Here is a 24,406-nt window from a genome sequence, read left to right as displayed (position 1 = left end):
GGCACATACATGGAGGTTCTGTGTAAGCTGAACTGGTATAAAAACAACAGCACTAACAATTATCTGTTAAGTAACGCCCGCAGGCACGCATAGGTTTTTTCATTTCACGTGAATAGAAACAGATTTGCGGAGCTGTGTGTGTGACATAGGCCTACATGAATCTCCATAAATGTAATTGATTATGGAGCTGCAAAGGCAAGTCGTTACTTGTAATTCTCTACTACATAAAAACATCTTTGCCGGAGGAAATTTATCGCTAAGGTAAGAAAACTGCTTACAAAACTGCATTCTGGAATATTCAAGTTATTTCTTAACAGCTGAAAAGGAAGCCGCTTTTTTCCACCGTAGCGTAGGCTTAATGGCAGGGATCATAAATCAGGGGCATTCCAGTGTTTATTAATCTATACATTTTAGTAACCTTAATGACTGGGATCCTCCTTTGCTTTACCAAACCAGGAGTTCAAGCCCCGCAAGCTGTTCTGCAGAGCTGTCACTCGGGGGGCCTGCATTTCAATAAACGTTCAGAACAGTGCAGTTGTTCTCCACTTCAGTTCTGGGATTAGGACTATAAAGTTTATTATTCTTGTATTAATAAGGTTATTTATCAAAGGTCGATTATTAAGAGTTTTTTTTATACCTCAAATGAACTCGAATGGTATCTTATTTAAGAAAAAACTCGATTGTGTGAGTTTGAGTTGCGAAAACCGAAAACTCGAGTTTTCCCGTGCGAAAAAACTTGAATCATTCAAATTATTCAGGTTTTTGGGCAAAACTATCTTCAAATGGTTCAAGGGACCTCTGCCGTTGACTCCTACATGACCTCGACAGGTTTTTAGGTGGTGCATTTTCGGATTCAAGCTATTTCCAAGGTCGGAGTATAATAAAGCTCAAAACATTCAGGTTTTTTTTTTTTTAACCCAAAAAAAACTTGAATTTTTGTGTAAAATACAACTCAAACCTTAATAAATAACTCCCTAAGTGTGTTAATATTTATTTGGATTGCTGAATACACGCATAGTTTGCCCCTAAAGGTGGCCATAGACGTAGAGATCCGTTCGTTTGGAGATGTCGTCCACCCACTGAAGTGGGCAATATTGAGCTGATCGATCGTAGGCCCTAGGGCCTAACGATCGGATCATAATGCATCCGATACAGGCGGGTGGATCACAGGACCGCATACACACACACAGATGCGGCCGCATTCGACTGGATTTTTTAACCTGACTGATCGAGATCTGGCCGACTTTCGAACAGATGCCGATCGGGAAAGCCCGTCGGATGGCCCTACACACAGGCCAATAAGATGCAGACTCAGTCTGTTGGCAGCTTTTATCAGCCCGTGTATGGGGGCCTGTAGAACAAACCTCAATATTTTTCCCTCAAAGATACTGTAAGGCAGCAGTCCCCAACCTTTTTTGGGCCAGGGAGCGGTGTAAAGGGAAACATTTTTGCAAGGACTGGGAGGTCCGGAGGGCCAGTGGCAACTGCGTGTCCAATTCGACGTGCCTAAGTTAATTGCGGGCTAGTCTCGGCAGCCCAGTTCAGAACTGTCTGTGGCCCGGTTCTGGGCTGCAGCCCGGTGGTTGGGGACCTCTGCTGTAAGGCACTCCTTTGCCCCAGGAGAAATTTGTAACCCATAACATGTTCCCCAGGGAATACCTTTATGTACATTACCTTGCCAGGCTGCAGTTAGGTCTGATGTCAGAGATAGATGGATCAGGTTTGTATTGGAATTGCTCCGGGGAAGGAATCTGAGCTCCATCCAGCAAAGCAAAAACATTTAAAGGCCCGAGAGAGAGGGATTTGGGAGACACGCAGCACAAAACCTCGGCAGGGCAATCTGATCTAAAAGGAAAGCAGAATATAACGCTTTCTAAGAATAAATAAGTGATTTAGCATTGCAATGTTATCTAAGTACAAAGAGATGAAAATGTAATTTATGGGTGAGGAATGAGGGAGTCAGTACAGATTTGGATACATCACACTGATGCTAACAGGTTACAGATGTTGAACATTCACATACTACATTCCTTCTGTAGCACACCCTTGAGTGTACTTTTGCTGTGTATTAAGGCTGTGTGTGACCAGGCTAAAACTGCTTGTATTGTGCCCTGGACCCCCAGTGTACCCGTGCAACTCCCTGCAACTCCCGGTACCTGGTGTAGATCAATGCAGCAGGATATTCAGCCAGACAGTTTCTTTGCAGTAAACTATAACTGGTTTATTTACAGAGAACAGTGGCAAGGTAGTAGTTCACAGGCACTTTGATGTTCACAGTTATCATAGAATAGCTTCACACAGCAATAATCCCTCTAGAGAGTACAGGGTGCAGCAAACGGGCTAGTATTCAGTATTACAGCAACAATAGACGTGGGGAATAGTTACCACTCTCACTAGGCACTATCCCTCTGGTGAAACACTAAGGCAAGGGTTTCTCAGCCTGGGGTCTTGTATCTTGGCACCGGACTTGATCCTCACCTCACCCACTGTATTCAGCCTGGGATCTTGGGTCTTGGTATCCTATCTGGTCCTCAACTCACCCACTGTAGTCCCTGCACTAGTGGTTCAAATACCACGGGGTCCTAACCCCACTACACCTCCTCGTTGGAGCCACATCTGCTCACTAGCTACCCTGAGCTGACTTTCACTCCTAGAGCGACTATTACAGTACTACTATCACTATCTTACACTTCACTAACTTTCTCGGCAGACCTGGACCTGTAGTACCTCTCAGTGAGGCAAAGTCCCAGGACAGACCCAGACCGCATGGTGCTAAACCCTTTTATATTATCAAACAGTGCCATCTAGTGGACAATCCCCAGGTACTAGTGTGGACCCAGCTAGGGACATAGCTGCCTGAGTTAACTAAAGGACCCTTAGGTGTCCAAATACTAAAGAGGAATGCCTGAGATAAATACACCCAAATCTCAGGGTCTCTACACTTCACTCCCCCATTATGTACTTATATGCACTAATGTAATTCTCCCCTCAGGCTACACATGCCAGTGTTTTCTATTGTAACAATATTTACTGGAGTTCAGGGGTATTATTCTATCCAATCAAGGAGTCAGAAAGCAAAAACATAATTAGTTGTCTTTGTATAAATCATGCAAACAAACAAGATTGCCTGAGAAGAAGAAGGGTGAGTATGATTCTTATATGTTATAGGAGAAGGAAAGCTACAGAGGCATTTTATTGGCAATAGATTAGCTGCAATAGTGCAAGCTAGAATGCTATATTTATTCTGTAGAATGGTTTACTATACCGGAGTAAAAAGCTCTAGAAGCTCTCTGTTTGTTTAGGATAGGAGCTGCAGTATTAACATGGTGTGACATCACTTCCTGCGTCTCTCCCTGCTCACTTATAGCTCTGGGCTCAGATTACAGCAGAGAAGGGAGGGGGAAGAGGAGCAAACTGAGCATTCTCACGCCCGGGGCAAGGAGGTTTAAGCTGAAGGCAGGAAGTCTGATACAGAAGCCCATGTGTACACAATAGAAGGAAAGAAATGCAGTGTTTCTTTTGACAGGGGAGCAGCATTACTTTGAGGCTTTAATGGTATATTTTTTCTGATAAAGCTTACATAATTTTAACCTTTCCTTCTCCTTTAAATCATAACCCTGAGAGCCATATATTACTTACCCATTGATCGTCTTGCACTCAGCACCATCAATGAAAACCCTCTGAGTCTCTCCGGCTGTCAGGTTCTGCCCTTTTAGCGTCAATCTTGTACCTCCAGCCAGGGGCCCAAAGTTGGGTTCAACAGAGGTAATAGCTGGTTCCTGTCAATAAGTACACCAATAAATGTACAGAAGTTGGGCTGCTTCTTCTGCACCACCAAATACATAACTTATCAAACGGCCACTCCGCACTTTCTATTCCACACAGACACTGTGGGTTTAAAGGAACGGTAACAAAAAAATTAAAGTATTTTAAAATAATGAAAATATAATGTACTGTAATGCTGCCCTGGTAAAACTGGTGCTCAAAAACTAGTTTATATAAACAAGCTGCTGTGTAGCCATAGGGGCAGACATTCAAAGATGAAAAAGGAGAAAAGGCACAGGACACACAGCCGATAACAGATAATCTCTGTAGTGTACAATGGGATTCTTTAATCTCTGTAGTATACAATGGGATTCTTTGGTACCTATCTGTTATCTACTGTGTATCCTGTGCTGGAAGGCTGCCCCCATGGCTACACAGCAGCTTGCTTATATAAACTATAGTTGTGTATTATATTGTCATTCTTTTAAAACTGTTTAATTTGTTGGTGTTTCTGTTCCTTTAAGCCTGAAGAAGGCACTACATCTCCCTATTCCCTTGCAGTCCAACTATGCATCCACCTTGGTGCTTCTCCCCATTTAATTATTCTACCAACAATGTGGACTCTCCCTGTCACTGTGATGCAATGCCATTCATTTCTGAGCACTGTATATATATATATATATATATATATATATATATATATATATATATATATATATATATATATATATACTGTATATGCCCTTTATTTCCCTGACCCCTAAGTTTTACTTTTGTTCTCACTTTCTGTCCCTTCCCTTCCTTTTCTCTGAGTTCCAATCATGTCACTTCTTACCACAAAGGTGAAGCCTTCAGCAGATACGGTTCCTTTTATGTAGTAAGGTGTCCCCATAAGGTTCTCATCAATTGTTAAAGAGATATCAGCCGTTGACAATGTGTCAGGGGGCCCCTCCGTCTGCAATGTGCATACCAAACTGCAAAAGAAAAGGTCCATTCCAGTTTTCACTCCAAAAACAGAGCTACTCATTTCAACAACGTTTCTGTACCTTTAGGGCAGAGACACATGCTGCGATTCGGGGTGATTAGTGACAAATCTCCTCTTCTTCGTGTGCAACTAATCTCCCCGAACTGCCTCCCCTGCCTTCCCGCCGGCTAGAATGTAAATCACCGGCAGGATGGCACTCGGAGCACTTCGTTTACTGAAGTCGCCCGAAGTTGCCTCACAAGGTAACTAAGGGCGACTTCGGAAAATGAAGTGCTCTAAGTGCCATCCCACCTGCGATTTACATTCTAGCCGCTGGGAAGGCAGTTAGGGGAGATTAGTCGCCACAAAGAAGAAATTAGTCGCGACTAATCTCCCCGAATCGCAGTCCATGTCTCTGCCCTTATTAGTCTAATAAAGCAAATCTGCTTCTATGTCAGTAAATATGGGCAGTTTTTTAGCTGAGAATTCTTAGTCTATTCCTGTTCTCTGCACAGCTTGGCCGTTGAAACAATGGGGGCTCATTTATAAATGTTGGGCACATTTGCACCTTAGCAGTAATCCATAGCAACCAATCAGTGATTTTTTTTAGATAGCTGCAAGTAGAACAATGAAAGCAAACAACCCATTGGTTGTCCGGGTAACTGTTATATATATATATATATATATATATATATATATATATATATATATATATATATATATATATATAGATATATATATATATAGATATATATATATATAGATATATATAGTGTTTATAAATAACCCCCAATATAGCAATACGATATGGCCAAATACCCTCGAAAAAACTTTGTTCTGTACCTGCTCTTGTGTCAGGGATACAAATAATATTCAAAAATATTAAGGCCTTAGGAAGAAACCAGCTGCAGTGAGAACATCCATATCTGCCTGTCAATAGTTTATTACAGAGATTAATGGGAAATTCTCTACCTATGACAGTATAATGTCCAAGATGTTTGATAAAGCTAAACATGACAGCTCCAGTTCTTAAAAATAAATGTATTGCTATACAGATATATGTGTGTCACACTGGGTAGAGACACGTGCTTATGCCAATACATTTATTGAACATTTATAAACATTGTACAAGGTTATATTTAAAATAATAAAAATGGTGGTTATTTTGTATTTATGTTTATTGCAGCGGCCCCATTTATTCCTGTGCTGCTTATACATATATCGTTTTCAGCATTATAATTGGCACTTGTTTTTAGCATTTGCCCAAATGTAGTACATAAACGAACCGTCCATTATATATAGAAAACACTAACCCAACACACACACAACCAACCAATCAACAAACTCACACCCACACAAATCAAGCAGCATGGCATCTCCATCACCTGGTGCTACTGCTCTTTCCAGGGTTAACGATACATTTGCGAGGTCCCACACTGACTCTGTGAGTCTCTGCTGTGATCTTTGCCTTTGGAGGGGCATTGTACACAATACTGGACTGAAAGTCTCGGCCACACAAGGTAATATTCGTATTCCCACGTAACGGTGCCGTCCTGGGATAGAACTAAAAGCAAAACAGAAAGAGAAACAAGGTTCTATGTTATAGTCAAACTCAATAGGAAAAACAAATTGTAACTACGTCTATCTTGTTAAAAATCTATACTCTGCGTCATTCTGTGGTTCCGGGCAGCATCTAAAATTTTAGAATTTTTATTGCTTGCTTATATGGTGCCAACATGTTCATTCACATCAGTCGTATTGCCCCAGTTTTGCAGTTAAGCCAAGTTCCCAGGACCCGCTCCAAAACAAATACTAACTACTTTACACCATATTGACCCTTCTACTGGTTATATATATATATATAGATATATATATATATATATACGATGTGAGTGTAGAATAAAGATTTTTTATCACATTGAAACGATGGAATGAGCTATGAGTGTTTTCAACAATTGGACTGCATTATTCTCTGGTTAGCACCCAGCCGTGATACTTTTCAATGGAGAGTGCTGTTGGAGCTGTATTTATATAGCAGCAAATCAACCACGTAGTATAATTTTATTCCAACGTTTCGGCTCGAGCCATCCTCAGGAAGTGTCCTCAGGACGGCTCGAGTTTAGGAGTCGAAACGTTGAAATAAAATGATGCTACTTTTTGTTTATAAAAGCCCTATGAGTGCAGTTCATTTGGTGCTTTGGATATTTATCTCTATAACCAGCATCCAGCAGCACTCGTTATATTGGTTTTTGAGTGCACCAGTCTGCATTTTATATATATATATATATATATATATATATATATATATATATATATATATATATATATAAATATATATATATATTAGGATATTTAGCTTATCTTACCTCAGCAATTGAAGGAAGGCATGTATTCTGTGCACACTCTCCCTCACATTCTCCCTGCTGACAGCAGACATTTTTGCACCAACTGCAACCCATAAATCGAGGGGCACGTAGGCATCTGCTGCAGGTGAGGAAATGCCGGCATCCTGGGCCTGTAATATTTACTTTGGTCACCTAAAGGGCAATTCAGAAATTATGATACAGGGTTAATAATACAGCTCGCTCTTCTTTTATTCAGTAAAGGAATAGTAAAGTTCCAGCAATAGCCATTTCCAAATACACAGTTGTCTAGAAGTGGACACTCTTGGGCTCTAGTGGTTCTTGAATGAGATATGTATAGTATATATATATGTATAGTTTGGATCTAGTTTTCTCTGTTTCAGCATTCACATCGTGACCCATGTGTGTACAAAGAAAGCACAGTGTATGGCCCCAGCTGTATACACATCTACAGGATACAAAAACAACTACACACATAGGCTCAGACTGGTAATCTGTAAGTTTAGTCACTATTTATTGGGCCTGTGGGGAGCTGTTTGGACCTTGTGTACCTGAAATGCCAGAGGCTATCTTGAATCCCAGCCCAGGCCTGTACACACCGACTAAAACTTTATATATGTACTTCACTATAAAAATGATACTTGAAGCCAATGTTACTAACATGGAAGAATATTATTCGAGAACTAGGTTGGATTTTGTGTCCCAGGTGGCAAATTAATGCTTGTTAAGGATGGTAAGGTTGATATTTTTTTCCATAAAAGATAGCAACTCTAAAAGTGACCCTAATACCCATTTTTCCTTGGATTACAGACACAAAACTCAAAATTCCTCTTGCCATATTAATACACAATTCCAATAACTTAGATAAGAGTCACACAACGATATGGTTGTTGGTAGTGGGTGCCCCCCTCTATGTCAATTTGTCTGGTCTATAATTATCACGATCATCAATCGAATTCAATTCAACAGAGTGTGAGAGTCTAAGGGTGTAGCCCTAGACTGCCAATGTATTTGGCAGCAAAATAAAAGCTTCCGTGTGACAATTGTACCATATTGAGGTTAACAAATAGAGGAGATATGTATTCATAGTCTTGCAGTACTTCCAAAATCAGGGATGCAGGCACTTACTACTATGGTATATTCTCTATGATTTGGCTCATAAGTGGTGGGGTGATATATAAGTAATGCTGATTGCTGCTTATTAGCAGAGGGGCCCTTTGTAGCCACTACTGCATCAAGTGTGTTTTGATGAATTTGAAAGGAAAAACGCTGCCTGACTTCTCAATATTGCTTACCTGGTTTCCAGTAATAAAAAAGAGGCTGTCTCTAATTCGTGTGACCTCCCGCGACACAGGATGGGTATCACTTATAGAGAAGTTTGACAGAGTGCGGGGTTTACTGTTGCGCTGGAGTACTACCTGGCAAGGATGGGAGACATGAAATAAGTATGACTTGACTCAGCAGAGGAATATTCTATTATTAGAGAACTGTATATTAATCAATTAGTATACAGTACATAGAAAGTAGTGCTACACAATCATTCTCACCGCTCTTTGCAGCGTCGGGTGCCGACTGTGACTCTGTCTGCCCAGGTCAATTCCAATCTCCAAAATATATTCCAGCAGCACTCCGGTTCAGTGAAAAAATAATTTATTTGTGCGACAAGTGAAGCAACATTTCGGGCATAACCAGCCCTTTATCAAGCCTGATAAAGGGCTGGTTATGCCCGAAACGTTGCTTCATTTGTCGCACAAATAAATTATTTTTTCATTGAACTGGAGTGCTGCTGGAATATATTTTGGAGATTAATCAATGACACAGTTGTAAAATACTACTCCATGGGAAATGGCTTAAAGGAGAAATCAAACTAAGTTCATTCTTAAAAAATGCTTTTCCACGTCAATGGAACCAACTTGGAAAGTGCATGAAAGAATTCAGCTTCTGGGATGACCCACAGGTCCCATGCGTAGCCAGCGCATTGAAGCTGAATGCCCAAAATAGTTCCCTGTACAATACTTAGACATGGAATACTGTGCCTGCTTCATATCTAAGACAAGGGAGAAGAGCATTGGTACAGTGTGGTGATTACAGCTCATACAGTATAGGAGGATACCATTGGGCTTACTGGGATTGTTACTAAAGCTTTGCAGAACAGCAGGGAGAACCTGGTGATTTATCCCTAGTTGTGATGGCCTTTCTTATGGCCTGTGGTTGTTTTTTAAGTTGCCTTGTCCTTTAAACAGAGAATGTGGTACCTTACCTGCAGCAGCCTTCCAACAGAGGTGCCTAGAAAGCCAATGGTCAGATCTTCCTGAGGCCTAACATACATAGAGGTGAGAAGTACCCCATCCAACTGCCCATTGAAGATATCAACACGTCGTAAAGGAGGCGACACTAATGTGGGCACATTCTTACAGGTGATGTCAGACTGGTTGTCCTGGCAAAGAAATAGGCATAAAAGATTCACTACAGAGGAAACGGATAGTTGCACGTGATACCTTTTTACTCAACATAACTTGGTACTTATGGGTAATTAGTGTCGGGCCCACCAAAAAACCTTAGACCAGGGTCCCACTGATTACTATTATTCTTCCTCTCCTTATTCAACCTCTATTCTCCGAGTCTCTTTTCTTTGTAATCTATTTTGTAAAGCAGGATCCCCAACCTATATTTTTTTTAACCCATGAGTCACCCAAGCATGAAAAAAGTTCCTGGGGTGCCAAATAGGTGCTATGATTGGCTATTAGGTAACCATATATGGATTGGAAGCCTACAGGAGGCAGTACGCATGGTTTTTATGCAACCAAAACTTGCCTTCAAATTAGGAATTCAAAAATAAGTAACTACTTTGAGGCCACTGGGAGCAACATCCAAGGGGTCGGATCTACTAGTTGGGGATCACTGTTCTAAAGTGTCCTTAGTCAACTGCCTTCTCCAACCTTGAGCCCACATTCCCTTCACCTTCCATCCCGGTCTTTATATTTTATATCTTTATACTTGTTCCCCTTGGATAGTTAATTCTGACTGTACAGGTATGGGACCTGAATGCTGAGGACCTGGGGTTTTCCGAATAATAGACCTTTCCATAATTTGGATCTTGATACTCTAAGTCTACTACAAAATAATGTAAATATTAAATTATCAATCGGCTTAATAGGCTGCTTTTGCTTACAATAAGGAATAATTATATCTTAGTTGGGATCAAGTACAAGGCACTGTTTTATTATTACAGAGAAAAAGGAAATCATTTTAAAAAATTTGGATTATTTGGATAAAATGGAGTCTATGGGAGAGGGCATTTCATTAATTCAGAGCTTTCTGAATAACGGGTTACCGGATAACGGATCTTATACCGGTACTGAAAAAAACTTCAGTCACGTCAGTCTTTACTTTTTTAATTGAATTCCTTGTTTTGATTCCCCATTCCTCCTTTATATATTGATCATAACCAATTTATTCCTTACATTTTGGGGACATTCCATCTCTGGTTGGAAGAAATTAAGCCCCCGAGTTAGCCTCACAGAATTGGTGTTGGAGCAGCATGCATTCATCCCATCTTCAATAGAGAGGTCGATTAAGCTTATGGGGAAGGCGCAGACTGCGGAATATTTGCGGGGTTGTGCGCTCATTGGCTCACTCTGAGCGAAAACAGCAAAGAGCACTGGGTCTGTCTCGCTAATGTCCAGTTCCCCAGCTAGTGTGCTCCCTACAGTGGCAACATGTGCTGCCTGCAAAACATTGAAAATTCTAGGTTCTGCTCTTCGTCTTCTTCTTCGTCGTTTAGGCTCAAGGCGACATTCCAGAATCAGCTCTCGGTAACTGGAGGTTAAAAAGAAAGTGAAGAAAAGCAATAAGGGTACAGAATAGAATGCAATGGGTTACAGAGAAATAGGAAGGGACCTAACAAAGGTATGTAGAGACAAGGAAGATATTATACACAATAGTAACAGACTACAGCGATTTACCTTCGCATTTCCTCCTCCTTTTTATAGAGACGCACCACCCGGCTGTGGTAGGTACTGGACAGTGGATGTTCAGGCTGGACAGTCAAGAAATAGACGTATGATCCACTGGTGAATGTGTGCACATAATGGATGGGGTAAGAGTCTCTGAATGTCTCTAAGACTGTCAGTGAATGGAAGCCACCACCAAAGCCATCTTCAGATCCAAGGAGGCGCCTTATAGATATGGATGTTGGGCTGTAACTTTTAGCAATGGGTGAATCCAGTGAAGATGCTGTATAAAAATACACTACCCTGCTTTGTGTCACTACTGTAAGCAATGTTCCAAGTGGGCTTGCTATGCAGTCCGGGCATGAAGAAGCATTGTTTCTATTCTGATTGAAAAGGCACTTGGAGTCAACTATCTTAGAGGACGCAATTACATGCATGAAGCAGAGGCCATGCAGAGAGGATCCACAGCTGTAAATAACACTTTCCTCTGGATCTGCTACCAGAACTTGGCTCTCAGTGTCCTCAGGCTGGCTTGGTAAAGCATTTCCCATTTGGCATTTGGAGCACAGAGTGCACTGGGAGTTAGTAGGACCGGTGGTGAGGTTTTGTAGCATGTGAAGTTCATTGCCTGTGAGAACGTACAAGTGATTGGTAGTGGTCAGGAAAAGCAAGTCCTCCTGGCTAACCAGGTTCTGGATGGGCCGAGAAGCTGTGAAACTTGGAAACTGGTACCGGATATTAGTGTCCAGAGTCAGGCTAGGGGCTGGGATTTGACACTGCCCCTGAGATGTCGCGATGGTTGGCAAGAGCAGCAATGACAGCAGCACTGGGCAGAGGGTGATCATTCTTGCCTGGGAAAATACAGAACCTGAGATACAATGACTCTTCACCTCCGTGCATGAAACAGGGACCTGATAAAAGCATCCATATTTAGGGCTGACCTAAAAAAAAAGAGACAAAGCGTCATAGGAAATATATAGTCCAAGTAGCCCAAACATTTATTTAATTGAAAACGTCATGATCGAGATCCCCACTCAAAAACAGTTTTTGCATAACTGCAGTATATAACTGCAAGCAACTGTCCATTATACATGTATTAATCAATTAATGGTTTTCAAGTTGTTTCTTTAAAAGCAGTATCTGTCTGGCTCTTATACTTTGATAGGATTGGAGCTCTGTTCCTCTGGACCTGACCGAAATCCAAATGGAAGGTAGGACATGATGAAATGATTAAAGGAACAAACACATTTTTCTTTCAATAGCAATTACATTTAGAAATATCTTTAAAGAGGTTGTTTGCCTTTATGTACTTTAAGTATGGTGTAGAGAGCAATATTCTGAGACAATCTGCAATTCATTTTTTTTATTTATTTAGCTTTTTACGGAGCAGCACTCCAGTTTGCAATTTCAGAAATCTGGTTGCTAGGGTCCAAATTACCCTAGCAACCATGCATTGATTTTACTAAGAGACTGGAATATGAATAGAAGAACGTCTAAATAGAAAGATAAGTAATAAAAGTAACAATAACAATACATATGTAGCCTTACAGAGCATTCGTTTTTTTAGAAGGGGTCCGTGACCCCCATTTGAAGGCTGCAAAGAGTCTGAAGAAGACAAATAATTCAAAAGCTATAAAAAAAAAAAAAAAATAACGAAGGCCAATTGGAATCAGGCATTTTATAACATACTAAAAGTTAAAGGGGAACTCCACACAGACATAACTTAAGCTTTTTGATAAGTAAACATAATTTCAAGCAACTTTGCAATATATATATTGTTAATATATATTAAACAATATGCAGACTTTTTATGATTTTTAATAGTTTGGAAAAGTTCCCTAAGCCTAGCCCCCTGCTCTCCTGCTGATCTGTCTGACTACTTTGCTGAGCTGGCTGACTACTGTTACTTTGTATCAACAGCCTCTGTCCTTAGACTGCAACCTCCAAACCCCACATGTGAGGTCAATAAGGAAAGGAACATCACAGTGCAATGCATTGTGGGTAATGTAGTTCCTGCATGCTGTCTGTAAGCTGTGGAGAAGTTGTTACATTTTGTAACATCAGTGTTTAGTCCCTCCTTCCCTGCCTGGATTTCAAATGATGCAGTAAGAGAAGAACTCTTAAACAGCTGGATTTCAGCATAGAAAATGTTATTTATTCATATTTTTTCAAGAAACAGGTAACTGTGATGGGTATATTAGGGGTTTCTATATTATGTGGGCCTCTTTATCAAATTTTGGTTTGGACACGGAGTTCCACTTTAACTTAAAGGGGTAGTTCAACTTTAAACAACTAGTTGGTTTCAGATAGATCACCAGAAAAAACGACTTTTTCCAATGACTTTCTATTTTCTATGTGTGACGGTTTTTCTAATATTGCAGTGTAAAGTGTAATTTTTCTCCTTTTGAAGCAGCTCTGGGAGGAGGGGTCGCCGACCCTGTAAAGTGTTCTAAATGGATACATTTAGTTGATACATTTCTTATCTTTGTCCCTGCTGAGCAGAATCTCTGGGTTTCATTACAGGCAGCTGTTAGACTTGATACAATAGTTGCCAATACGCCAGAGATGCTGCTGAGAAATGTATCAAGTAAATGTTGTAAAATTGTAACAGTTTAGAGTCTGCACCCGAATTACTGAGCTGCCAGACTCAAACACCAGAGACACGAACATTCAACTTAAAACTTAGATTTTGGAAAAAGCGTAAAAAATAAATAATGGACAGTAATTGAAAAAAGTCTATATTTCTGGGGAACGATCTAAAAACAACTGAATTGAAAACGATAGCGTTATTTCGCCAAGCAAAGCGAAGTTACGCTAGCGATGATTAATTTGCATACGGCGCCAAATTCAAGTTACAATGGAGGTATATGTAGCAGCACTACACAAGCCTGGGAAACCTTCAAAACAGCAAATAAAATTTTTATTTTGCCCTACACATGTGCCCACTGTATAGTTAAGGTGCCATGAGTTAGGAAATGTAGGGGGGAAGGAGGGTAGCCCCAAAAAAATTTCGATCTTTTTCAGCCTATCACCCATAAAAAATGAAAAAACGCCAGCATTTTTTGGGACTTAGAGAAAAAATGTAACTTTTTTTGAAGCAATCCCTATCTACTCTATTGCACTTCGCCTGGTCTGAGGTGGCGAAGGAAGTCTGGCGTAAAAGGTAGCGTTCTGAAAAAATTTGCGTAGTTACGTCTGTTGTGCAAATTCACCAGGCGTAAGGGTGCGAAGTAACACTAGCGAATTTACGCCAGCGTCCGTTAGTGAATCGGCAAATTAACGAAATTGTGCTACGCTGGCGAATTCACGCTAGCGTTAGGCGCTTCCTCCTTTAGTGTTTATAATTGTATATGGGAAAGCTGCTTAGAATTACATTTTCTTTTATTATGCAACACCATTTCTGTGTAATGTAATGAAATACATTCTTTCCCTACTTTTGTTTCTAAAAATATATATTCCTAAATAACCGGTGACGTGAGCTCAGAGGAATATGACCTTTATAAAGCAGAAATGATTTCCCCTATGTAGGTCATGGAATTCAAGTCTCACATTTAAACTTTAAATCAATCACTTTGTAGGCTCTTTCCCAAACTGTTCCTTCTGTATTATGACAGATAAATCCCCATATACTGAACATTCTACAGGATCTCATGAGTCACCTTCAGGCTCCCGTGACTGGTTTACAAAAAAAGACACGTGTAGGGAAAAGTTAAAAAATCAGAAAATGTTTGTACCTGTCTCGTAACTCATAACAACCAATAAACAGATAACATTTACGGATTCCCTTTGAAGGAAACAAAAATATCTCACTGGTTGCTGTGTATATATATATATATATATATATATATATATATATATATATATATATATATATATATATATATATACATATATATATATATAGATATATAGATATATAGATATACAGATATAGATGATATACAGATATAGATATACAGATATACAGATATAGAGATATAGATATAGAGATATAGATATATATATAGATAGATATATATATATATATATATATATATATATTTTGTTATGGAGCCCCTCTGTGACCTTTTATAGTATAGGTATGGGATCCATTATCGGGAAACCTGTTATCCATACACTTAGGGGCACATTTACTAAAGGTTTGGACCGATTTGACAGCTTATCTGCCCGTGTATGGGGGCTTCCGACGGGTCTTCCCGATCGATGTCTGGCCACGATATCGATCGGGAAGGTTGGATTTTTAACCGACCGACCCGTCGGAGCCCCTTGGCGCATCATAATTCGATCGTTTGGCCATACGGCCGAACGTTGGAATTACCCCCGATATAGCCATGCTGTTTAGTGGCATATCGGGGAAAGATCCGCTCGTTTGGCGATGTCGCCAAACGAGCGGATCTTTGAGTCTATGGCCAACTTAAGGGTCGAAGGGAAGTGAATTTTCAAATTACAAAGTCATTTTCGAAGTAGTTTTTGGATACTTCGACCATCAAATAGGCCGACTTCATAAATTGAAGTACTTTCTCTTTAAAAAAGTTCGACTTCGACACTTCGCCATCTTAAAACTGCCGAATTGCTGTTTAGCCTATGGGGGACCTCCTATAACCTATCTTGAGTGTTTGGGCAAGTTTTGAGAAATCAAGAAACAATTTCTTCGTACGATCGTACCATTTTAAAAATCCTTTGACTTCGAATGTCGAACTACCCTATTCGATGGTCGAATTTCGAAGCTTTTTGCACTTCGAAATTCGAAACCTTAGTAAATGTACCCCTAAATCGACCTCTATTGAAGATGGGATGAATGCATGCTGCTCCAACACCAATTCTGTGAGTCTGTCTCCGGGGCTTAATTTCTACCAACCAGAGATGGAATGTCCCCCAAAATGTAAGGAACAAATTGGCTATGATCAATCTATAAAGGAGGAATGGGGAATCAAAACAAGGAATTCAATTAAAAAAGTAAATACTGACGTGACTGGAGTGTTTTTGTCAGTACTGGTATAGGATCCGTAAACCGGTAACCCGTTATTCAGAAAGCTCTGAATTAACCAAAGGCCCTCTCCCATAGACTCCATTTTATCCAAATAATCCAAATTTTTTAAAATGATTTGCTTTTTCTCTGTAATAATAAAACACTAGCTTGTACTTGATCCAAACCAAGATATAACTAATCCTTATTGGAAGCAAAACAAGCCTATTGGGTTTATTTGATGTTATAACTTTTTAGTAGACTTAGGCTGGAACTACACGGTGCGCGTCACTCCGATCCGACGCAATGAGAGGAAGCGCAGGCAGCACATCAGATGCGCCGAATCTAATGTAAGTAATACAAATGTCGCATCTACAAACTGATTGCATCCGCACGTCATGAATGTCGGATGTGAACGCTGCATTGTGTCTTCATCTGACAGGCGTGTCATTTCGGATGCAATCAGTTTGTATAAATGCGACATTTGTATTACTTACATTAGCTTTGCCGCACCTGCGCTCCCTCTCATCATGTCGGATTGGAAGGACGTGCACCGTGTAGTTCCAGCCTTAAGGTATGAAGTTCCAAAAGATCTGCTATCCTTAAAAGCACAGGTCCCGAGCATTCTGTATAACAGGTCCCATATATGTATTATAAATGAATGCATGGGTGTACATTATCCCACAATATTTGGTAGAATAATGATAATAATAAAGAACAAATACAGAATCTCTTGGAAGTATATTTTAAGCAAATAATTCATTTTTATTTATGATTTCCTTTGTCTCTGTAATAATAAAACAGAAGATTGTCCTTGATGATAACTAAGTTGCATATTGGTGCCAAAAAAATACTATTGGGTAAATACACTTTATCCAGAAAAAATCCCAGGTCCCAAGCATTACAGATAATATGATCGGATTAGATCCTATATCTTACTCCCATATGAACATTTTAGGACTCATTTTGACGTAATGTGTGCAACTTAGCACTCAGCAGTAAATATGCTGCATTGTGGGGGGAAAACATGGTGAAATGTGTCCAAAATTGCACTTTGCGCTTGCGGTCGTAAACAAGCCCTTATGATTTGCACATACTATTGGCCCTCTTCACAGATTTGTATGCATACTAAAACTCAACCCTGTATTAAAGGAGAACTAGACCCTAAAATTGAATGTGACTAAAAATGCCATATTTTATACACTGAACTTATTGCACCAGCCTAAAGTTTCAGATTTTCAATTGCAGCAATGATCCAGGACTTCAAACTTGTCACAGGGGGTCACCCTCTTGAAAGTGTCTGTGACACTCACATGCTCAGTGGGCTCTGAGCAGCTGTTGAGAAGCTAAACTTAGGGGTCGTCGCTAATTATTAAGCAGAAAATTAGGTTTGTCTGTAATGTAAGCTGATGCTACAGGGCTGATTATTATATTCTGATGCTAGTTGCACTGGTTTCTGTGCTGCCATGTAATAATTATATGTATTAATTACTAATCAGCCTTTTATTGTGACATTTCTATTCTATGTGTACTGTTTATTGTGAGTGGGTCCCTAAGCTCAGTAAGTGACAGCAGCACAGAGCATGTGCAGTGAATCAGCAGAAAAGAAGATGGGGAGCTATCCCGCCGGCGATTTTCATTTTAGAGGGCGGGAAGGCAGATTCGGGGAGACTAATCTCCCCGAATCTGCCTGTGTGCCCTGACCCTAAAGGGCTGTGGTTGCCTTGGGCTGGTACAGAAGCCCAAAACATAATGTAAAACATTTTTAGCTACTTCTTTAGTTAGGCTTTAGTTCTCCTTTAAATGCATAGGTATGGGTAATAAAATGTTCTTACAAATTCAGTTTAATTAACAAGCATCTTCTTTTAATTGGAAGTGAAGGCAAAGGACACATTGGGCATAAGATATCTTTGCATCCTATGAATATGTATGTTACATCCTAGTCTTTTATCAGATATCCCCCTTGAACAGTCATAAAATATCAACGTTAAAGAAACTGTCACAGGGGCAAAATAACTATATTTGCCAACTGTTCTTAACGTGGATTTCACATGTGCCAATTGTGTGTAAATAGCTGTTATACCATATTAATCTTTATACAGGTATGGGACCTGTTATGCAGAATGCTCGTGATATGGGGTTTTATGGATAAGGAATCTTTCTGTAATTTGGATCTCCATACCTTAAGTCTATTAAAACCTAATTAATTAAACCCAATAGGGTTGTTTTGCATCCAATATGGATTAATAATATCTTAGTTTGGATTAAGTAACAGGTATTCTTTCATTACTACAAGAAAAAAGGCAATCATTTTTAAAATTTTAATTATTTGATTATAATGGAGTCTATGGGAGATCACCTTTCCATAATTCAGAACTTGCTGGATAATGGGCTTCCAGATAACGGATCCTATACCTGTATGCACTTTAAATGAATTTTAATACATGTAAAATTACAATATAACACCTGTGTATTATACATGCATATTACAAATGGGTACCATCATCATGATAAAGAAATTAAAATACAGACATGCTTTGTGCTCAGGGATTTATAGCATTGTGTAAGTGGCTGAAGGCACCTGAATAGCAAAGCAGGCTGTATGATTCAGCTCAGAAAGTGGGTGGTTTTCCTGCAGATTACTGGTATGTCAAAAAGTGTTATTAACATGTATTTATAGAGCGCCAACATATTGTGCAGCCCTGAATGTTGATCACCGAAGCATACATGCGGGGAGACAATAAAGCTGAGAAGTTTTATCAGAGGAGCAGTGATACATATGATAGGTATTAAATAAAAGGGATGACTTTTAATTCAATTGATTCTTGATATGATGGTTTTCTTTGTCCTTTAAACTGGCCAGAGAAGTGTAGATTTTATCCTTATGTCCGATGAATGCTCGTTCATTGTGATCTTCCAATTTACAATTAATTGATTGATAGATTAAATAAAGTAGCCAGAGATTTTCTGGCCATCAAGTGACAGGCAGCAATACGAAAGTTATGTCCGACAAATAGTAGTGACAGTCACCCATTGATATTGTCAATCCTCAATAGGCAATACATGCAGAGATAGCCAATAGAAATCTTCTAATCTGTCCAATCAACTAAACGACTGATCACCATGGTACTAAAAATGCCACACACAGTGCGAAAATCGTACAAATCTTATTTTTGTACTACTTTATCTTAGCGTCTATGGTCAGCTTAAAGCCTCTAAGTACCAGTAAATCTGCAAGGCAAATACTGGCAACTACTCATGGCACTATATAAAATGCCAATTTTGGGTTTCTACATTTTTAACATGGTTAAAGTGATTACCAGATAAGTATAGCCAGGTATTAGTTTACTTCCAATGCCGGGGAGGAGCAGGGATACCATTCATCTGTACATTACCATTTTACAAGGAAATATCATTGGGGTGTGGGAACATTAAGCAAAAATCTGGATAAACCAGAATAGACTCAGTATGCATTCTTTGAAGGAAATTGCATGGCCACACACGTTAACTGCAGTACAGAATTCATATGTAATGAGAAGCAGGGCAAACCACTAATTGTCCACATCCTCTAATCCCTTGCAGGTCATAAACCCCCAAGGTCTGGAGATTAATGTATGTGTCAGAGTAAGAATCAAGGTGAATTAAAGGATTTTATTAGAACAACCAGATCATATCGTTAAAAGAATGACAAGAGAAATGGTGTACACACCTCGGAGGTGGGCCAGATAACACATTCCGTATGTTTATCCAGCGTGCATCCCCGGTTGCTTGAAGACCCTGTATGTATTAACCACATATTTAACTTCACCTTTAAAGATAGTGAACCAGAACACACAAATACCCACAGAATTTGTCAGGCATGGAAGGCACCACAGATGAACTGCAAGCTTGTCACGAGATGGTACGTTACACCAAAGCAAATATCTAAACCCTTCTCAAGTGCGGGAACTAGATGCTGGATGTATGAATGAGCACAGGGTTTCTATATGCATGCATGTATTACGGTATTCCGTTTATTTTACGGACACATTGAGAGATAGGGATCACTAAAACTGCAGGAAAACTAGACCATCTGCAATATCCATGATGTGGCCCCAAAGTTAATCTTAAACTGTTCTGCATTAAAGGAGAAGGAAAGGTTAAAACTAATAAAGCTTTATCAGAAAGGTCTAAATAAATACACCAGTAAACCCTCAAAGTAATGCTGCTCTGAGTCCTCTGTCAAAAGAAACACCACATTTCTTTCCTTCTATTGTGAACACATGGGCTTCTGTATCAGACTTCCTGTTTTCAGCTTAAACCTCCAGGGCTAGGGCTTGAGCATGCTCAGTTTGCTCCTCTCTCCCTCTCCCTTTTCCCCCCTCCCAGAGCTATGAGTGAGCATGGAGAGACTCTGGCAGGATGAAGTCCACTGATAGAAGGGGCTCATCCCATGTTTCCACCACTAACGTGGGTTGAAGAGCCTAACTATAGTCCAAGTAATGAAATATTCTACATTAGCAATCAAATATTGGTTATAGGGCACAAAATGAAACTAGAGAAGAAATGTCTAATGTTGTCAGGACCTTTTCCATAGCTGGACACAAGATTAAGTCTATAATCAGAAGCATAACCACAGTAGCAATTTCACCAGGGCATTCAACAGAATAGATCAAAGCATTATTCCAATTGGTAAAGGTTATTATCGAACAGCATATGGCACTCATTTCAAATGCTGTTTGATAATTTTCTTTAATGGTTCAATACTCGATGGCACACAGACATCGTTATCAACAGCGGGAACAATTTTAAGAAGAAACGGTCTTATCTGGGTATTATCGTTAACTCGGATACTGGTAAAGATTATGGTGGCAAAAATGCTAGTCCCCAAATTATGCACAGGGGCTCGCTATAAGAAAATAAAGAATTTTAATAGTGAGATGTTACATTTTTCTCCTCACTCATATCAATAAATATTATACATATGAAAATAAAAAATTTGTATTTTGATTGGATGAGCAGAATACACCAGTTAATCTAGCTTTGCTTGCATATCAAGCATGATGTTGGGATTAAGTGTGTTCAACTCCAATGTAATAACAATGTATTTACTTTCTTTGTCAAGTACCAAACATGTTTTTAGTGTCATCAATGATTTTACTTTCAAAGTAGTTCAATATTTCTGGTGTTTTGCTCCTGATCCCTACAACCTAACTCACAACGTCCTTGTGGCCTCCTGCGCCTCCTCCCTATCCCTCCCCAAAGACTTGGGCCATTTACCCACAAAGTGGTTGCTAGTTGTCAAACTTTTTAGTCACTCACCTTCCCTGCTAATTACCTAGCAAACAACCTTGATTTCCTCAGGGTCATTACACTTGCCACCTGAAGATCCTAGATGTTATTGTACCCTCAAAACATGTTAGGTCAATGCACTGGATTGGTACCTCTCCTTCCTCGATTAGAGGCTGGCTGAAACTTGCCAACAATGTGGCCCCACACTTTGGGCTAAATGCCTTACATATGAGATCAGAGGTTCTCCTACCAAATTTGATAGGGTCTGGGGTCCATGGTGTGAGACATTTACTCTCATCTGCTGATACAGTGTCTGCTACACCTACAGAATCTGTTGCCTGATGCAACCATGACACGCATAAGTGACTTCCTCCAAGTAAAGTTGGCCATAGATGCACAGTTAAAATCATACGAAATTTTGTTTCATACAATATTATCAGACATGTTTCGTGGGGGATGAGCCAGCCAATATTAGCAGAAGACTTGGATATCGGTCGGCTTGTTGATCGGGCTGGCCGGAAAATATTGATTGGATGTCTTTGAAGGAACCTGACCATCGGCCAGTTAGTACTGAATAATCAGATACGGGTATAATTCTATTGTTTCTACCTGTATATGTGATGATTCAGCTCTACACTTGTGTATTGAAACAAACAATATTTCCTAAAAAGATTTTTGCCAGGAAAGATCATAATTGTAATGTTTATGGCCACCTTAAGCTCAAGGCTCTTGGGTGATTTACTGCCACTCCTTTCCATTGTGACTTTCAATACAATACTGCAACAATTCAAGTCTAAATTTCTCCTCTGCTATAGAAATACATTCATGCCTACATCTGCATCAATACACTCCAGGAGGATATATAAAGCATGTTACTATATTCATACCCGACACAGTGGGGCAAATTCACTAAGATTCGTAGTTGCGTCAGGTGCAACTTCGCCGCTCTTCGCCGCACTTCGCCAGTCATAGTTTTGCCAGCGCTCCGCAAATTCACTAAAATCCGAAGTTGCGCACAGGGGTAGCGTAAGGTTGCGAAGTTGCGCTAGCGTTGATTCGCTAAGTGAAGTGAAGTTACGCTAGCGAAGGTTAATTTGCATACAGCGCCAAATTCAAATTTCAATGGAGGAATACGTAGAATCACTACAAATGCCTGGGAAACCTTCAAAACATCAAATAAAAATATTTTTTTTGCCCTACACATGTGCCCACTGTATAGTTAAGTTGCCATGAGTTAGGAAATGTAGGGGGGAAGGAGAGGAGCCCCAAAAAAATTTTCGATCTTTTTCAGCCTATCAACCATAATGTAGAAAACACGCCAGCGTTTTTTGGGACTTAGAAAAAATGTGAACTTTTTTTGAAGCAATCCCTATCTACTCTATTGCGCTTCACCTGGTCTGAGGTGGCGAAGGAAGTCTGGCGTAAAAGGTAGCGTTCAGTACACTGCGCGCGTTAGTGAATTTGCGTAGTTACATCCGTAGTGAAAATTCGCCAGGCGTAAGGGTGCGAAGTAACACTAGCGAATCTACGCCAGAGTTCGTTAGTGAATTTGCGAAGTAACGAAAATGCCCAACGCTAGCGAATTGACGCTAGCGTTCGGCGCTTCGTGAATTTGCCCCACAGTGACTAGGGCTGAAGAGACACATTTTGGGGCAATCCTTTAAACTATAAAGGATTTGCAGGCCTGTAGCCCCATAGTAGAAAGAACTCTAGTCTAGGGAATTTAAGCAATCATTACAGAGCTGGCCAAAATAGTCTGGCATTTTCCTGCTGAATCATGCTTAGTACAGAGGAATACTTATGCGGTCATTGGTTTATAGAATGACTTTAAGCAAATGTAAGAAGGCTGTTCCTGTACAAATGCTGGCATAACTTTATGATATGCCAGCATACCTGAATATTTCACTATGCAATGCACATTCATGCAAAGCAAACACACAAATCAGATAAAATGTGCTTTTCTTTCTTCCTTTCTCTCTTTGCTGCCCTGCACATTCTTCAAATGATTTCAAATCGTATGGGAGCTGGCATCATTTGCTCCACTTTTACAGGCCTGGAACATATCCAGGATTTACTCAACAGACGTAAAAAGGGCACTGTGTTTGCACAGGGAACTGTAGCAAAAAGCTATACATGTTTGTTAGTTTGCCAGATGCAGCAATGGTTGCACTTTGAATGTGCCCACCTCATGCCCTGGATTCTCTTCTGCCCTGGATTTGGGGAAGCTCATCACTGGAATTCTACTAAACGGCAAAAATGTTTGACCACACCCATTTTACGGCTACATCCCTATTGACCAAGTCCATGTTACAAAATTTGGCAGGTTATGGACATTTGAACATAAATGGGAGTTTTAGTGCAATGTTTTATGTTATAACAATTTTGCTAATGAAGGTGAATTGCCCTTTAAGGTGTTGGCAGACGGGGAGATTAGTCACCCAGCGACAAATCTTCTCTACTTCGGGCGACTAAACTCCCCGAAATGCCTTCCCGCCATCAAGAAGACAAATCGCTGGCGGGATGGCTTCGGATTTCCAAAGTCGCACGAAGTTTCCTTGTGAGGTGACTTCAGAGATCCGAATTGTTTCTTATGCCATCCCCTGGTGATTTGTATTCTTGCTGGCTGCCACCACCATTAAACCGTAAGCTGTGGGTCTCATTTCTCCCAAGAGACCTGCTTATCTTAAATAGTTACAAATGTTTCTTTGCTTATCATAAATTGTTACAAAAGTATCTAAGTGCACCTGCCATGTATTCTGGGCTCTGTGCCAAAGCCAATTAAGTTTTAGAAACTTTGTATCTTTTTCTGGCTGTTCAGTGCAGCTGATTAAAGAGAAAGTCGGGACATTTCAGTAACAATCCGGGACTGCGGGTTGAGCGGTCAAAATTGGCACTGTCCAGCGACAAATGGGACAGTTGGGAGGTATGGCATAGGGAGAAAACACACCTTGCAGAGAGTGCTCTAGCTGGGGCTGAACAAAGGGAGACACCACTGAATTCCATTTCAGACCACATACAATGAATTGTTGGGCTCACCATGACCAAAACAACAGACACTTTGTAAACGAACCCAGCAGAGATACCAACCAAGATCTGAAGCGATCCAAGAGCACCTTGGACATAC

General features: G+C 40.1%; 1 protein-coding gene across 6 annotated transcripts in view; it reads right to left on the bottom strand.

The window, feature by feature from the left end:
* The window catches only part of mst1r.L (macrophage stimulating 1 receptor L homeolog), a 53,136-nt gene that overhangs the window by 12,903 nt on the left and 15,827 nt on the right, over positions 1 to 24,406 (bottom strand). For 5 of the 6 annotated variants that reach the window (NM_001088176.1, XM_041589181.1, XM_041589178.1 and 2 more), the window contains 9 exon segments: positions 1,675 to 1,845; positions 3,640 to 3,779; positions 4,601 to 4,739; positions 6,115 to 6,293; positions 7,096 to 7,266; positions 8,388 to 8,510; positions 9,353 to 9,529; positions 10,557 to 10,911; positions 11,058 to 11,986. In NM_001088176.1, the coding sequence (NP_001081645.1) occupies positions 1,675 to 1,845; positions 3,640 to 3,779; positions 4,601 to 4,739; positions 6,115 to 6,293; positions 7,096 to 7,266; positions 8,388 to 8,510; positions 9,353 to 9,529; positions 10,557 to 10,911; positions 11,058 to 11,890 (2,288 nt within the window). In that variant the 5' untranslated portion in view covers positions 11,891 to 11,986. 6 annotated transcript variants of the gene reach the window in all.

Source organism: Xenopus laevis, chromosome 4L, assembly GCF_017654675.1.
Source record: "Xenopus laevis strain J_2021 chromosome 4L, Xenopus_laevis_v10.1, whole genome shotgun sequence".
Taxonomy (NCBI): Eukaryota; Metazoa; Chordata; class Amphibia; order Anura; family Pipidae; genus Xenopus; species Xenopus laevis.
The sequence above is the reverse complement of the archived record's forward strand: the minus strand, read 5'-3'. Positions and strand labels throughout refer to the sequence as shown.